The sequence below is a fragment of the Lupinus angustifolius genome, chromosome LG01, assembly GCF_001865875.1.
Source record: "Lupinus angustifolius cultivar Tanjil chromosome LG01, LupAngTanjil_v1.0, whole genome shotgun sequence".
Lineage (NCBI taxonomy): Eukaryota > Viridiplantae > Streptophyta > Magnoliopsida > Fabales > Fabaceae > Lupinus > Lupinus angustifolius.
The window spans coordinates 27,485,425-27,502,696 of NC_032009.1; the positions used below are offsets into that span (position 1 = coordinate 27,485,425).

Consider the following 17,272-nt stretch of genomic DNA (forward strand, 5'->3'; position numbering starts at 1 on the left):
TGTTTCTTGATCCATGTATTGTTTTTTATTTCTTCCAATAAATTAACAATGATATGAATCAACTCCATTTTCCTGCAACGTCTTGTTAGATATTGTTTGTGAAATAAAAAATATTTCTTTTTTATAAACAAGGGAATCCCCTCATCATGGGAAATTCCAAGAAAAAATCTATCACAAGATAGCCTTTCAGCAATTCAGCGTACTAGCAAGTCTATTCATTATTTATTGAGTTTTAAATTTCTTATCTTATTTTTAAGAGAGAAAACATATCAAATAAACTTGACTTTATTTTTAAATTTTATTCATTGTTTACCTCAATAAATATGATTTATAAACCAAAAGAGTTCAATTTCAGCTAAAATGTTATTTTATTTAATAAGGAAGTCTAACTTAAACTAAATACAATTTGCTATATAGACTTATGAGTCGACTCAATTATATATATATATATATAAAGTTTTTTTAACTGTATACGTATTAAGTAGTTAATCATTGTTTGAACGGAATCAATTAAGCTAATCAGTTCAACGAAAATGTCCATAAACTTCTAACAAACTAAATTAATTCGAGCTAAAGAATTGAATCGAATAGTTCATGAACTCAAATCAACTTGAATTTGAGCTGAAAAATAGCTCATATTAAACTTGAGTCTCATTTCAAGTTAAGTTAAGTCTTATCTGATTAAAAGGAGCTTAAGTCTTTATTTGATTCTGTTTGATTTGTTTTCGCTTATATAAGTTACATAGTAATATTATTGTATGAATGTATAATTATAATTGATATCAACAACTTCAATATAATCCATAAATAGCTATGTTTTAAAGGTGTAGATATTTTTTGTCTCAACATATGTACCATTTCATATGTTATTGCTTATTATTGGTTAAAAAAATACTTAATTACTAAATTTTTAACTTAAATTCGTTTTAAAACCAATCACAAACAGTAGCATATGAAGTGATACACTTTATAGGACAACAACATGTAGATGTAGATGTACTCCATTTTAAAGACATTGCTTGGAGATATCAGATATGCAATCTATTATGGCGATTTCTATTTCCGAAGTAATTATTTTTTATTATTGAAAATCCCTTAAAACATTTGTAATACTATGCTAAGAGGTGAAAGTATTTGTTGTCCTCTACTTTGGGTTGCTCTGTGTATTAAGGTTGGCAAAAACACAAAATATTTAATTGGAAATTTAATAAATTGTATTTTGAACTGGTTTTAATCTTAGACCCGTAGAATAGCAACAAATATGCTGATTTGTACATCACAAATGAAGCTCCTTCAAAAAAAGTGGGCTTTAGTTAACATATATATACACCATAAATCATACCTGTTAGTGAAAAATGTTTTATAAGAGATTCAAATTAAAGTGGATGAATAAAATAATGTGATTGGTATGGAACCTCCCTTAACATATATTGGCGTATGTTAAACATTATATGTAGGGGTAAGTTACTTAAAAAAGTGCTTGAGCATTGACGATTTGGCATAAAAAGCATTATTATTAAAAGCGCACCGGTTATCAAACCGGTCAGGATATTTGTATAATGGTTCAGTAATTAAACAGCATATTGGTTAAACCGGATATGTCTGATTATATTTATATTTTATGAGTATATATATTTTCTCATATTTAAAAATCTTTTACTTTCTCTCTCTCCCTCTCCCTCTCTCTCCCCCCCTCCGTCCCTCTCCCTCTCCCTCTCTTACACAGATCTGGTGCATATCTGGTACAACAACCGTCTTATACTGGTTAGGGGTTCGGTTCACCGATTTTCCGGTTGAACCGACCCGACCAGTACGGTACGGTTTTATCAACACCGATTTAATGATTATTTCCTTTTGTATATCATGAATCAATATTATCTTTGATAATCACATATCAAATTTATATCTTAGTGTAACTATGAATATAAAAATATTACTCTGCCAACCATGTGACAAATCTAAGCCATTTATATGATTTTTTTAGTAAGACTTCACTTACTCCAAGAGGAAGTTACTCTTTTGAGATGAGGAATAAATTTAAAAATTGTACTCTTGTAGTAAGTTGATCATCACTCTATTTTTTTAAATACATAAAAGAAATATAAATTTTGATTTGTAGAAAAATTATCATGTTTGGGATTACTAGCAAGAATAACACAACATAGTAACACCCTATGAGGATCCTTACATTTCTGCATATTGGACAAAGCACACCTCGATCTTAGAAAAAATACATACACACAAAACGAGGTTGACTAATAAGTAAGTAATAAACGGTTGCAGATTTTTGGTTACTCGAAGGAGTTCACGTTTTCACTGTATTTCTTTCCTTGTCTCTTTCTCTTTCCTTACTTTTTCCCCATCCCTCCTTATTTCTCATTTGCCCACACCATCTCTGCATCAAGGTTTTACTATGCACACTCAACAAGAACCAAAACCCACAGCAGAAGAAAATAAAGCCTCATTTTTCTCTTAATGGCTGTGATTTGATGACTCCTACCTACCCTCATTGTTTTCCCTTTCCTTAGTAAAAGGGTCTTGTCCTTTTCACACTTCCTGCATCATCATGCAACTTGGGTGTTAACGGTTACTATCTTAGCCACACTCTGAACCATAAAGCTTTGATTTTTACCAATGAGGTGTTGTTCTTCCTGCTACCAACTTTAAGGTTTATGAAGTTTTAAGTTTCCTCCATTTCTTTCACCTCTTTCTTCAACTGGGGTGTGATAAAAAATTGGACTTTGCATTGTTAAGTAAGGAATTGGGTATAAAAATTGTTTTTTTTAGTTTTTGTTCTTGTTGAATGCTTAGTGAATGGATATAATCTGGTAAAGGGGTTTTGGTTTTTTCATGAAAAATGGGTGCTACGAACTCAAAAGATGAAAAGAATGAAGCTTTGTGTCTGTGTAGAGAAAGAAAGAGATTTATCAAGGTGACTATTGATTCTAGATATGCTTTAGCAGCTTCCCATGTTTCTTACATTCACTCTCTTAGAAATGTTGGCATTGCTCTTAGGAGATATTCTGAGGGTGAGATATTGATGGAGTCTTCTCTGTCAATTTCTGATAAAACCCCTTCTCAAACTAGTTACCCTTCTCCATCATCACCACCTTCACATGTTGCTGAAGCTGAAGTTGAAGTTTCTGAGTCACCCTTGAACCATGAGGTTCATCTTTCACCTTCTGTGTCTACTATAAGTTACATGAAATCTGGGGGTAACACTTCTGTGACTGTTACAATCAATGCTTGTGGTAACAACAATTATTTGGATGATGAGTCCACTGTGTTTTCTATGCCTCCACCCCCTCCTGAGTCAGGTGCATCTTGGGATTACTTTGAACCAGGGGATGATAGTGAGAGCTTCAGGTTCGCAGCGCCGATTAGTGATTTTAGAGAGTGCAAGGATCAATGGTTAGAAGTTGATTCAGATGGAAATTGCATGATGAAACCCAACCTGGATGAAAAGTTTAGTAGAAACTTCTGTGGTTCTGCTATAGGAAATGAGTGTAGCAGCCCTCATGTGCACTGTTCTGCTCATTCAATTACTTCAAGAGGAGTTGGCGAAGGTTGCAAACAAATGGTTGTTGGTGAAGTGAGAGAGCTAGAGTTACCAAGTAATGGAGGTGTTATAAAGGAGACTGTAGCCGAGAAGGGTGCTGTTGGAACATCCGGTTCAAAGGGGGAGAAGAACATAGCTGGGAAAGATGTGTGCACAGAAAGAGAGGATCCTTCAGAGTTCATTACACACAGGGCTAAAGATTTTATCTCTAGCATAAAGGATATTGAGCACCGGTTCATTCGAGCTTCTGAATCGGGTAGGGAAGTCTCGAGACTGTTAGAGGCAAACAAAATCAAGGTTGGATATTCAGAGGCAAAAGGTAATTTCTTGTTTGTCAATTTATTTTCCTGATACTGCACTTAATATGATTTTTTATATGTAAAAGTGCAACATTTAGCTTGTTAGGCATTTCTTTTAGTTAAGTCTAATTGCTAATCTCCTTCGGGCTTATTTTAATAGGGAAGTCATCTTCCATGGCTGTGTTTACGGCTGTCCAGCCTGTTTGTTGCGGTCGAAAGGCGACACCTGTTTCCCAAGGTAAGTTTTAGCTCAATTCTGTAAATAGACGCTGATCAATTCACTAACTTATTGACATCTCAGTGATTTGTATAGCCATGAAACATTACATACTTGATAGTTTGGGTTTACCATTTTACTTTGATCTCGGCTTATTACTCTATGAAAGGTCTCTAGATACTTCATTAACTCTTATAACAAATGCCTTTACTTGGCATGGATTGAAACTGTACTGGATAAGGTACAAGCTTTAAATTTTGAGCTGCTATTGCTAATAGATATAACTTTCTATTAGCTATAATACTCTGAATTTCTTATGTTTGGGAACAAAAACTGTTTTTTTCCTATTTGGTTTAAGGTAATTCTTGTTTGCAACAACATGCAGTTAGCTGGATTGTCTCCTCCAGTTCATACTTCATAGAGTTAGGATTAAATAATGGTTTTACCTTTATGGTAAAGCTGAGCTATGTTGTCATGAGGTTTTAACTTGTAATGGATTAGAAAATAAAGAGTCATATTGTATTATTTGGTGCAATCTAGGCTACCTGCAGGTTCCTTAGCTTGAGCAACAACGTATCGTTTTTTGCCAAATTTATTAGTTAGTGTTTAACCTTTAATTTTAATCTTTAACCATACTTCGCTGTCTCATTTGCCTGTTGTAGCTTTGATACTCGAGAGGTGAATATTTAGGATGGACTAATTTGTCTCCATTTTCTGTACTCTGTAGAACCTGTACAAAAAGTTATTAGTTGGAGACGGACAGCATCTTCTCGATCCTCCTCCTCCCGGAATGCTTTGCCTACAAAATCAAAGGAAGATGTTGATGATAGTGGAAGTGACTTTGTGGAAGAATTCTGCATGATTGCTGGAAGCCATTCCTCCACCCTAGACAGACTGTATGCATGGGAGCGAAAACTTTATGATGAAATAAAGGTAGTACAAGTTGCAAAAAAACTATTTTTTTGAAGTTTTAAGATGGATGTATGAGAAATTAAGATCACACTTAGCACTTAGGATTCTTGTTTACTGAATGCCTCAACTTTTTTAAAATACACAACCACGATAGTGTTCATATGCTGTTCTAATATGTGTTTCAGAGCTTATTTGTTATTATCTATATCTCTTAAATATTCCACTACGGAAGTGGTATTGAGAATTTTTCCATCCAATTTTGATTAAATCTTAGTATTTTTCCGATGCTTTTCTGCTTTAATTGTAATGCTAGGGGTTAATTCTGTTTGTCAACAACAAAAGTATGTGATGCATCTCGAGTAATTTAAATTTGTGAACCATCAAGGTAACTGGACCGTACTATCTGCAGGCAAGTGAATCCATCAGGAAGGACTATGATCGAAAATGTGTCCAGCTTAGACAGCAATTTGCAAAAGATCAAGGAACTCAAATAATTGACAAAACCCGATCACTTGTGAAGGATCTGCATTCACGGATAAAAGTGGCTATTTACTCTGTTGATTCAATATCGAAACGAATTGAGAGAATGAGGGATGAAGAGTTGTACCCACAACTTTCAGAATTAACTGAAGGGTAAGGGTTCTGGGTTTTATATTTATGTTACCTTCAAGTTTTACTATCTGTTTCTTACATTTAAACCACAACACTCGGCATTTGACTATTAAAATTTTAACTATTGGCTCAAGAAACTGTTACTTGTGCAGATTGATCAGGATGTGGAAGGCCATGCTTGAATGTCATCATGCACAGTACATCACCATCTCCTTGGCATATCATTCAAGGAACTCAAGAGGAACCTTGCAAGGAGAAGCGCGGAGAGAGATAATGACTCAGCTGCAAGAAGAAATTGAGTTCTTTGGCCTGAGCTTTGCTAACTGGATAAACAGCCTCACTTCATACGTGGAGGCTCTCAATGGGTGGCTGCAGAACTGTATACTGCAACCAAGGGAACGATCCAGGAGCAGAAGGCCATTCTCCCCTCGCCGAGCTCTCGCACCGCCTATATTTGTTATTTGTCGTGATTGGTCTGCTGGCATCAAGGCCTTGCCCTCTGAGGAACTAAGTCAAGCAATCGGAAACTTCTTGTTTGATCTACGCCATCTGATGGAGAAGCAAAATGATCAACTTCTTAAACAACAGAATTCTGCTAATTCTGCTCCTGCAGAAACTGAGGGCAACACTTATGATGACAATGAAGATGAATCCGCAAATTTGTGCTGCATACATGCAAGTTTAACCAAGGTTCTTGATCGACTAACCAAATTTTCCGAGGCATCATTGAAGATGTATGAAGATATCAGGCAAAAAAGTGAAGCAGCCCAAATTGCTTATCATAATTGCAGAATTATCAGGGCCGAAAAAATTTAATCCTAAAAAATACATGTTTGAAAGACACCAAAAATATTGTAAAAAAACATGGTCTTTGTTGGTAGAAAGAAATTTGTTACATGACAAGTGAAGTGTCTGCAAATGAGTTTTCAGTCAATTCTATGATGACTACCAAAGACTAGTGCATTGTGGTTATACTTATTTAGTAGTGGTTTCAAAAGTCTTTCATTAACAATCTTTTTGGCCAGTTATTTCCCATTGGCATGATTAAGCATAAGTCAATCGGTTAATTCTCATTATTCTTGGTGTGGTTAAATTCCATCATAAAGGGAAATAATAATAACTATGCTTGCTAAGAAATGAACGTTATTATATTTTATGCTTAATCTGAGCAAAAGTTACCATTCAGTATAAAAGCATACATCTTCAAAGCTTCCCAAAAGACAAAAAATTAGAATACACTTGTTGACAAATACTAGTATTTAGCATTTTACTGAAGTCTTGTATTTCATCTATGGTTCTAGCCATTGATGTAATCTGTGATCTGGGGTCTATTACTGGGTTGTGGTGAAAATCATTTTCCATGTTAATTTCTCCCAACACGTGTATCTTCTTTCTGTCCATTTTATTGGAATCCGACATATTGTGTGTACTTTGAGTAAGCTTCTGACTGCATGGCAATAGGGGCCTGCGTAACATGTTCCGGAAGATCGAATGCATCAACAAGTTCCCCTGCAATGTTCCTCACTTGGAAACTCAGATACTCCGAGAGTTTGTGGATTGCCTATGAAATGGAAAAACTTCAATTCTCCACAATATTAAAATTCAATATTTAAAAAAGCTAGATATACATCACATCTACTTATGTGACAGAACCAGAGTGGAGGTGTCAAGAAAATCAAGTAAAACAAAACGTACTCAAACAGTGAAAACTACACACATGTGAGATGATGAAAGTGGAAGCGTAGCTAAAATTACTAACAGCAGGGTGCCAAGGTACAAGCATATCGATCCTCATCTCAAGATAGACCCGGTAATTCTGCTAGCCGTTTTCTTACGATTAAAAATGATTTCCAAAACCAATGTTGTGAAAAGCCAACTCATGATCATAATCAATATGGTTTGTGGAGAGGGGGGGAGGGGGGAAACAGTGTATGAAAATGGAATTTCCATTTCATAATATTTTCCTCAATCTTATTTCTATCAAACTTGGAACTTTCCATAGGTAGGAAATGTTCAAACAGAAATTGTTTTTTTGTTGAGTGCCATATAACTATTTTATGAGTGTCTCTCTCCCCTTGGACAAATATGTCGTTCAAGGTTATGATACATGTGCAAGTTTATCCAGATTCTTTATAATAGCCATCAAAACTGTCCCTACCTGACCCAGCACCTATCCAGGTTTTTACTATTAAAAAAACTAGCAAGGTTATAATACCCTGGTGTTGCTAGCAAGGGGTTATTTTTTTCTTTTTCAGAATTGTCCCCTCATTGGTAGCTACTAGCCCATCGGCAAGTAAAGGTTTGTGAGCTGTCAGGAAAATTAAAAGTCAGCTCATAGTATTTTTATACCTTGGCTTTGTTGGGAGCCACATAGTCAACATTACGGTAGGTTCCAATGTCTTTCCATATTCGATCCAGAGCATAAAGATCACAGACTAGTTTCAGAGCAGCTTGGGAGCTTGGATCAGGACAGCTGGTATAGAAATAGACCAAGTTAAAATTGGACACAATATAATGGAAATAAAGGAGAAAAATAAACACTAGAAACTAGGAAGCACCTCTGCACCGCTTCAATGAATTTAGCAAGGATGACTGACTCAATATGTGACTCTGCAAGGGTCAAAAGGTGATTTAAGCATCTATTCCATGCTCCAAAGGTCCCAAGAGATTTAGCATGCTTTCGAAATCGTAGAGCAACACTATGAAGTAACCTAGATGTCCGGTACTGGAAATGAAAAACAGAATAAACTATTGATTCGTTCATGCTAGCAAATATGAAGATTGTATGTAGTAAGGAAACTGAGATGAAACTCACTCTGAAAGCATCCAACTGAAATTTAGGATTTCGTAAATGGTCTTCACCTTCCCACCGAGCAGTAACTGGATTTGGCTGTGACAGATATGAATTCATGGATTCCCTCAAGTAGCTCCATGTCACTGCAAGAGTCCCTCCTTTGAACTTTCCATGATATTGTTTTAAAAGATCACCTGCAACCTTCAGTTGTAAAGGAAATTTTCAAAACTATAACTTTGCTTCCAGTAAAAGAATACAAGAACCGAAGGATAACCGATAATGCAGAAAACAAAACATAACCCACATCCTAAATCTGTAAAGTTAAAGTTGTCGGCTGCCACCAAACAGGAAGAAATGATTTCCTGTGATCCTAAATATGATCAAATATGCAAGCAATGATGCAAATGTATCCATGTACCACCAATCAACCCATTTAATTCATTCCTATAACAGAATAGCTTGGTTTTTCATTTGGAGATTATCAAAAGCAAGACCAAAAGAAGTTTTACTAATAGCTAATCTTAGACAAATGGAAATAATAGGCAATGCACCTCGGTTATACAGGAGGGAAGAAGACTGATAGATCAAGGTTAAAGGGGCATCTTGAACCAAATTAAGGGCTAGCCAATTGCAGCTTTCTATTGTACTGCTATTTGTATTGAATCTCACTGCTGATTGGTATACTAGTTTCTACAGTCTACATTATGGTTTAGAAGATAGAAATATTAGTCACAGATTCATGACTGAATTTGGAGGCCCTTCTTTCCTATATTATTGTGGTAATAAAATAATAACATGCCAAAAGGATGGCTATAAAAGTCTCTATCAGAGGTGATATATGTGGGCTTATAGGTAGTAACCTGCTGAAGAAGAACCGTGTTGTCTCCTTCAAATGTCTGAAAAATATCATGATCATTCCTCAAGCTACCAAACCGATTAACAGCAGCATAACCATGGCCTCCACATGCTTCCCTACAGATGCTCAGTGATTTTGCAGTATATGATGTCACATAAGCCTTTAGACCTGCTGAAAGAGCATGGACATCTGCAACTAACTCTTCATTATGAGTTTTCTTCATTTCAGAGTACTTGTCCAGTAAATTTGTAGTGGCGAAATGAAATGCATAAGTTGAAGCCAACATTGGCATTAGCTTATGCTGTTGAGACTGGTAATCAAGAATTCTGACTTCAGGTTGGTTTAGAGGTCCAAATTGCTGACGAAGTAGAGAATATCGAATGGCAATTGTAGCAGCAACCTTCAGGACACTAACCGAAGAATATGCAAGGCCAACCCTTCCACCTACAAGTTCCCCTAGAGTTGCAGCAAACCGTTTATTTTCAGAAGGAAGGGTACTTGTGTACTTCCCATCACGGGAGACATCTCCGAAACGGTTAAGAAGATTATCTCGGGGGATTCTTACAGATCGGAATCTCAATGCTCCATTATCCACACCATTGAGGCCAACTTTATGACCACAATCTTGTATCTCAATTCCAGGAAGTGGTTGATGGGTCTCCATATCTCTTATTGGAACTATGAAAGCATGGACACCCATATCAGAAACTCCTTTTGTGTCATAATTGGGTAACTTCAACCTGGCAAAAACAGTGGCAAACTTTCCATGCAATGCAGCATTGCCAATCCACCATTTGATGGCACCATCGTTAGGCGTATCAATGATAAATTCATCAGTGATTGGATCAAAGGTGGCAACAGTTTGAAGGCCCTGCACATTTGAACCTTTTGAGCACCAAAAAAGTAAGCATGTTAGAAATGTATAGCTAGGACAGTGCTATATAGTAGTTAGCATGCTTGAGAACAAAGAAAATATAATTATTTTTAAGAAAGAAGCCCTAAACACAAAGGGAAGTTGGGAATGGAAGATAAACAAATGACAGGATAAAACAAAGGTCACTGGAACATGATCAAAGAGTGTTTTTTTATTGGTAAGGCCAAGGGGCTAAAAGGCTACAACAAAGATTGATATTCTTAGATGATGATGATATGCATGACTCAGTAACATGCAGGGCGCTTTTAGATAAACAACATAATTAAGTGCTTATTCAATAAGTTTTTTTGTTGTTTTTGAACTAAGTGAAAAAAGAGCTTATTCTCATAAGCTTCTGGCGTAATCTTAATGAAATAAGTTTAAAAGAAGCCATATGTCATTTTTATAACCTGTTCTCATAAACCCAGATAAGCTCTCTGTAAACTATTCCAAACATTCCTGCAATATAAAATCCCTACTCTAATGAATATATTTCTCTAGTATCATTTCAAGTTTCAACATCCTTCCAATAAAAAAAGGTAGTGCACGAGGCTCCCACTAAGTGGGGTCTGAGAAGGGTAGATGTATGCAGCCCAGTCTTACCCCTGCAAGCAAAGAGGTTGTTTCCAAGATTTGAACCTGTGACCTTATGTTCACCAAGCAACAACCTTACCGTTTCAACATCCTTCCAATAATTGTATAATTATAGATGACCATCTAGACTAACTGATACATGATAGTGACAAAATAAAGTTTACATTTACAATAAAAAAAATGGAGCAGTGGCAAATTCTTAAAACTACCCAGCAAAGAAATAAAGCCCAATGCAAGTAAAAGCATAGTGAATACGATATTACTTACCATGGTGAAGCTCGGTCATAGCAAAACAACCCGGGTAGTCCAAGTTATTAATGCCATCAAAGTACTTATCCTTATGCTTCTGAGTTCCCAAATTCAAAACAGAGCCACCCCATAAACTACAATACACACGGTAAATTAAAAAAATGAACAAATGTATAAGGGCTCCGAGGAGGTAGATATATCAAAGAAACTGTTTCCGAGATTTGGAAAAATAACCCAGGTCAAAATACACACAACCTTACTGTTGCATCGAAGACTCGGTGCACGAGACTCCCACTCAATGGGATTGAGAGGATAGATGTAAAGAGTCTTACCCCTGAAAGTGGAGAGGTTGTTTCTAGAATTTGAACAAGTGACATCAGAGTCACTAAGCAACAACCGTTGCGCCAAACTCGGAAAGTAAAAAAAAACATACCAAGTTGCAAAAATTAAGCAGAAAAAATAAAAGCACCAACCTATACTGCACACCCATCTTAACCGATAGTGACATATCATAACTACCAACCGCTTCCAATATAGCAAAATAGGTAGAGGGATCGTGAAGTACGTAATTTAAAGGCCTAAACCCAGCATCTTTAACAAGACCCACAAGTTGTTTCATGCATAGTTCGCGATGATCGTCTTTTGATATCTCAATTGGGGTTTGAAGGTGTGGGTTTGCGTTGAAGTAGTTGATCACTTTTTCTTGTATGTCCTTGTGTTTTCCACTCATGTAAGAAGATAGCGATGACGTGTCCACGTTCAGCTTCGTTTTTGCGGCGCATGGTTCTATGGCTAAGTGGTGGTTCGTGGCGGAGAGGAGTTGGCGTGGAAGAGGGTTTAGGTGTTGGGTTAGGTTCCTGATTCGCCTCTCTGCTTCGGGGTTTGGTGTTGGGGTTTGCATTTTTTGTAGTATGGAGAGGATTTGGGTTTGGTGTGAAATGGAATTAAGTTATGGTGTTTCGTGGGGATATTTAAGCTAACACGTCAAAATTGATTGTTTTTGGTATCGCCGACTCTATAAGCTGGTTTTATCTTGAGATCAGAATGATTAAACTGGTCAAAATATCATTAAAACTGTATCTTATCATATGGATGAAAATTGGTTTGTCTATGGAAAATTTCATGCTTTTCAAAGTAGAATAGTAAAATTTTGAAGATTGAATCTCACTTGTTTGTAACATGATATGTTATTAAAGAAATTGATGTTCTCTCTTATTTCGGTTTCTTCAAAAAAATTTCATTTTTTCATTTTAGAATATATTATAAAAAGATAAATAAGATATATGTTAAACATCAAATAGACTTAAGGAAATATAGTATTTACAATAGTAGAAAATACTTTATTTTCATTATTTTTATACTTACTTTATTTTCATTATTTTTATACTTACTTTATATTGGAATTAATAACATTTAAGTTTATTATAAAATAGTGGGAAAAGTGCATAAAAACATCATCAATTTTATGTCATTTGCAATTAATTTCATAAACTATTTTTTCTTCTTAATTATTCATTAAACTTTAACTATTTGTAAAATTGGTTCATCCATAAAGATAATATTAAATTAATAGAAATGAAAAATTCTAGTATTCACATTTCCTTTTAATCACGTTTATTGTATATTTGTTATTTTATTTTATTTTATTTTAATATATACAAATATTATTTTATTAATCACTTTTAATTATAAATTGATTTATATTCTTCTCAATCAATTTTGTATTTTGATGATGATTTCATTCAGATATCAATATTCACTAACCTCAATTGTTATATTGTTATTCTTGTGAGTACATTTGATGTGATTCCTTTGTTGGGTCATTAAATTTAATAATAAACTTATACATAAACCATTTTCATAAACTAATAAAATTTAAGAGTAATTAGTAAGAAATAATAATTATCATGATGGCTACTTTCGAACGATATAAAGTTTATGAGTGTAAAATCTGTACACTGACGGTGTAAGGTTTACACACATGCACACTATCATCTACCTTTATTTGGATTACTTTTTTTGAAAACTCAACAATAATTAAATATCAATGGTGGATGATATAATGACAGTATATAAATCTTGTACATTATCGGTGCATACATCTTTTTCTCAAAGTTTATATGAGTTTTATGCACTTTTCCCTAGAATAACGAATCTATATATCTATGCAATGTGAATGTAAGGATATATACGCATTGAGTCATTCATCTTTCATTTATTATTTAAATTTAAAAGTAAATAGTGATTAAATATAAATGATGAATGATATATTGACAGTGTAACAAACTCTTACATTATTAGTGTTTGCATCCTTAGTATGGTGATAGGCACTACCGACCTACATTCTTACTTTTATGATGTCAAATATTTATATTTTATATATTTTATTTGGAGAATTAGAATATCTTACTTTATATTATATTTTTTGTTGTATTATAATGTTCAATTAAAGTGAAAAATGTGGTTAATATGTTGATTACATATAATTATATGATTTTTTGTAAAAATTAAAAATTGTTGAGGGCAAAATAGGGAAGTAAAATTACATCATGGTAATAGTTATATCATATTTTGCCTTTATATATATAGTAAATATATATATATATATATATATATATATATATATTAATATCTCTTTAATTAATAAACTACTACTTAAATTAGGAAAGTATTTTGACCCATAGAAAATAGTATGATATTAATATCATTACTTCACACTATTTATCACTAAATTTAATTAAGATTAAATTTTTCATTTGTTAATATTTTATTCATTATAAAGACAAAATCTATTTTCTAAAGTTTTTCCACAAACACCTGATGGTGATACGACATCTCTTTGATATGATGCATAAATTACTTGGCTTGAAAGCAATTAAAGCGATAGTGACTTGGCGCCTATGATTACAGATAGGATCAAAAGCTTCTTAATTAACTTGGTAACAACAATGTATTGGTCTAATTGTGATGTAATGTCCTGTTAGTACAAAAAAAAATCACGAAAAATATTAATTTATTATGATAAAATATATTTGATAGTACAAAAAAATTAACTTTGTAGATAAGTTTTGAAAATAATCATATCTTCTGTCCCTAAAAATATATCATTACATATGACAATTGTTATAATTGATTAAAAATAATTTAATTATTAAACTTTTAATTTAAATATATATTTTTGATCAAAAAGTGACACATAGTAATACACTTCAAGAGACAAGATATATGCTCCCCTTTCCGACCTCCTTGTTTAAATATTGGGTCAATTTTCCTAACTAATCATTCGTTAATTAGTTGATTGACACATCTACCCGTATGTTTTAATGTGATCAGAGCTATAGTTTAACCACATTATAAACATCAATTATATGTAAGAAAGCAATGTGGAATGAGCTCTAAAGGCCATAAATTTCGTTATTGTTTAAACAAAATTCACACAATCATTTACGTGTATTCAAGAATCATGCAATTCTTGGATGACCCACAAGTTGTGAAAAGACAAAAAGAAATGCATGTTTCTATAAAAATACTAATTTTGTATTTGCAAGATCGGCCTACAAAAGACCACGTTAAGGAGAATAACCATGAGATATATTTTTTCTTAAGGTATATACATGTTCATGTCTATATTTATCTTCTGTTATAAAGATTTTGGTTGTCCCGACCCAATTTTTTATTATCAAGGGCTATATGATATTAGAAGATGAAATGAGGAAGATTATACTTTATACCCTCCTCTCAATTGTTTGGATTAGTTATTATATTTTTCCGGATAAACATAGAAACCTTTTTTTATGCCTAGGACACATTGGTCGTTCATTTGGATATCTGAATGCAAAAATCGTCTACGGACCAGAGAAGGCATTGATATTTCATCCTTCCATATTAGATGGTACACTTGTTGCACTAATTAATTTATATCCTGATGTTCAATTATTTATTTATAAAGGAAAAACATGTTTTATTTTTATTTTTGTGTCTATTAATATTTTTATTTTGCTTTTATGTATCTTCATGACTAATAAAGAATCAAGAGTACACTGTTCAATGTTTGTTGGTTGAGTGTGTTTTAATAATTTTAAGCAAAAGGGAAATTTGAGAAGAAGAATAAAATAAGGAGAAAGGAAATGTATTAGGAATATATACATTGTTTCTATAATACATTAGAAACTAAAGAGTAAGAAAGAATTGTGTATTTCATTGATTCAATAATTTAATTAAAATTAACATAAAAAGATCTATATTTATACTACTTATAAAGTAAAAACCCAAAATAACCATTCACCATGGTATAATTTATGATTCTCCCTATTTTGCCCTTACTATTTTCTAATTTTTACTAAAAAATCATATATAACCCAATGTTCCTTTCCAACCAATATATGTTCCATATTATTTGGTTAAATATTTCTTCTTACATTATAACTATCAGTTTTGAATAACTATCAGTTTTGAATGTAGAACATGCTAAATTGAACATTACGCAATTCGAATAAATTCAACTGTAGATTATAAATATTTAACATAAAATATTATACTTGACATTTATGACATATAAATTATGCATTATAAATGATAGGAAAGCGGGTTGGCAGGCACGACAGTGTATGTCAACACGCTAGTACACATAATGTAAAATCTTTTTACATTGTCAAAGCATCATTCACTATTCATTTTTATCATGACTTTTAAATAAAAGTAAAGTAATACAATGGTAGATGATGCATTGACGATATATAAATCTGTACATTATCATTACATAGATATTAACTCTAAAATTAATTGTTGAAAGAATTATATTACAAAGAAATGAATCAACATATTACATAGAAAATACAAAAGATTTAACTTTAACTAACTATCTAATCTATTTTACACATATTTTAATTATAAAAATTGAAATTACGATAAGAGTTTATTATGCAAAATATAATTGAATTTAAATTAAATATTAGTCATATACAATATTATCTCAAAATAACAAAATATATTCGATTTGAAAAGAAAGCGTTAACATTCTATATTTACAATCATTCAATCTATCATCTATCTATTAACAATATAATAAAAAAACTCACTCATGTCACATGTCACTTTCTCCTTACATTTTTTCCTTCATGCCACATGTCACCTCCTCCTCACATATAAAACTCCCTCATTCCACATGTCACTTTCTCCTTACATTTATTCATTCATGCCACATGTCACCTCCTCCTCACATATTTTTTTTCCTACTTTTTATATTATATATTTTATATGCTACTAATAATTTAATATCAATTAGTGATTGGTTCATGTTGCATTGTCACTACCCACTAAAATTGAGTGTTTACCACAACTAAGTTTTGTTATGTTAAAAAGTAATAGTCATTGAACATTAAATGAAACTGAAATCATTTTTCACATTCAAATTATTTCTTTATATTAATCTATCTATATAATTTAATATTTACCATTAATCTAAGAATCATTGTACTTTTCACCTCATCAAAGTTTTTTGACATTTTTCGCACTGAATTTTAATATTACAGTTCAGATTCTTTGAATTTTAAGTTTTCTCTATTAACAATATAATAAAAAAACTCTCTCATGCCACATGTCTATTTCTCCTTGCATTTTTTCCTTCATGTCACATATCACCTCCTCCTCACATTTTTAATAATTGTACTTTTTCACCTCATCAAAGTTTTTTGACATTTTTCGCACTGAATTTTAATATTACAGTTCAGATTCTTTGAATTTTACTTTTTCTGTATTAACAATATAATAAAAAAGACTCCCTCATGCGACATGTCAATTTCTCCTTACATTTTTTCCTTCATGTCACATGTCACCTCTTCCTCACATTTTTTTCTTCCTACTTTTTATATATTTTATATGTTAATAATAATTTAATACTAATTGTAGAAAATTCAAATTAAAAATTATCAATTTTTTTTATATGCTTGAACATGCAAATATACAAGTAATATGTATATTCTTAATAATATGAATGTATGAGTAATATGTGTGTTTTAACTATGTGAATGCATGAGTAACATGTATTTTCTTAATAAGGCGAATGTACAGGTAACATGTGTGTTTTTAGCCATGCAAATACACGGGTAACACGTGTTTAATTACTATCATTATATTATTTAATTAAAAGATAACAATGGTATATATATTCATGAAAAATATATGTATTTTAATTAGTAATATAACAAATCAATTATTAGACTCTTTTTATTATTTTGATTAAATTTATCAGAAAAAATATCTGTCATA

General features: G+C 32.6%; 2 protein-coding genes across 3 annotated transcripts; one reads left to right on the forward strand and one right to left on the reverse strand.

The window, feature by feature from the left end:
* On the forward strand, positions 2,244-6,821 carry LOC109359341. Of its 2 annotated transcripts, XM_019603977.1 has the most exons (6): positions 2,244-3,501; positions 3,532-3,878; positions 4,019-4,096; positions 4,803-5,008; positions 5,397-5,620; positions 5,752-6,821. In XM_019603977.1, exons 1-6 carry the CDS (start codon positions 2,858-2,860, stop codon positions 6,413-6,415), a joined length of 2,163 nt encoding a protein of 720 aa, XP_019459522.1. In that variant the 5' UTR covers positions 2,244-2,857; the 3' UTR covers positions 6,416-6,821. The 2 variants fall into 2 exon arrangements, with proteins under 2 accessions (XP_019459522.1, XP_019459514.1); XM_019603969.1 differs by having other exon boundaries at positions 2,244-3,878.
* Positions 6,730-11,972, reverse strand: LOC109359355 (acyl-coenzyme A oxidase 2, peroxisomal-like). Its single transcript, XM_019603990.1, has 7 exons — positions 11,479-11,972; positions 11,024-11,139; positions 9,254-10,134; positions 8,415-8,594; positions 8,158-8,324; positions 7,949-8,072; positions 6,730-7,160 (listed from the first exon to the last, which is right to left on the reverse strand). Exons 1-7 carry the CDS (start codon positions 11,904-11,906, stop codon positions 7,002-7,004), a joined length of 2,055 nt encoding a protein of 684 aa, XP_019459535.1. The 5' UTR covers positions 11,907-11,972; the 3' UTR covers positions 6,730-7,001.

Coding starts and splice junctions, on each gene's coding strand:
- LOC109359341 (XM_019603969.1), top strand. CDS start 2,858: ATGGGTGCTACGAACTCAAAAGATGAAAAGAATGAAGCTTTGTGTCTG. Junction 5,009..5,396: donor AACTTTATGATGAAATAAAG/GTAGTACAAGTT, acceptor TACTATCTGCAG/GCAAGTGAATCCATCAGGAA. Junction 5,621..5,751: donor CTTTCAGAATTAACTGAAGG/GTAAGGGTTCTG, acceptor TTACTTGTGCAG/ATTGATCAGGATGTGGAAGG.
- LOC109359355 (XM_019603990.1), bottom strand. CDS start 11,906: ATGCAAACCCCAACACCAAACCCCGAAGCAGAGAGGCGAATCAGGAAC. Junction 11,140..11,478: donor AAGATGGGTGTGCAGTATAG/GTTGGTGCTTTT, acceptor TGTGTATTGTAG/TTTATGGGGTGGCTCTGTTT. Junction 8,325..8,414: donor TTCAGTTGGATGCTTTCAGA/GTGAGTTTCATC, acceptor TTTCATTTCCAG/TACCGGACATCTAGGTTACT.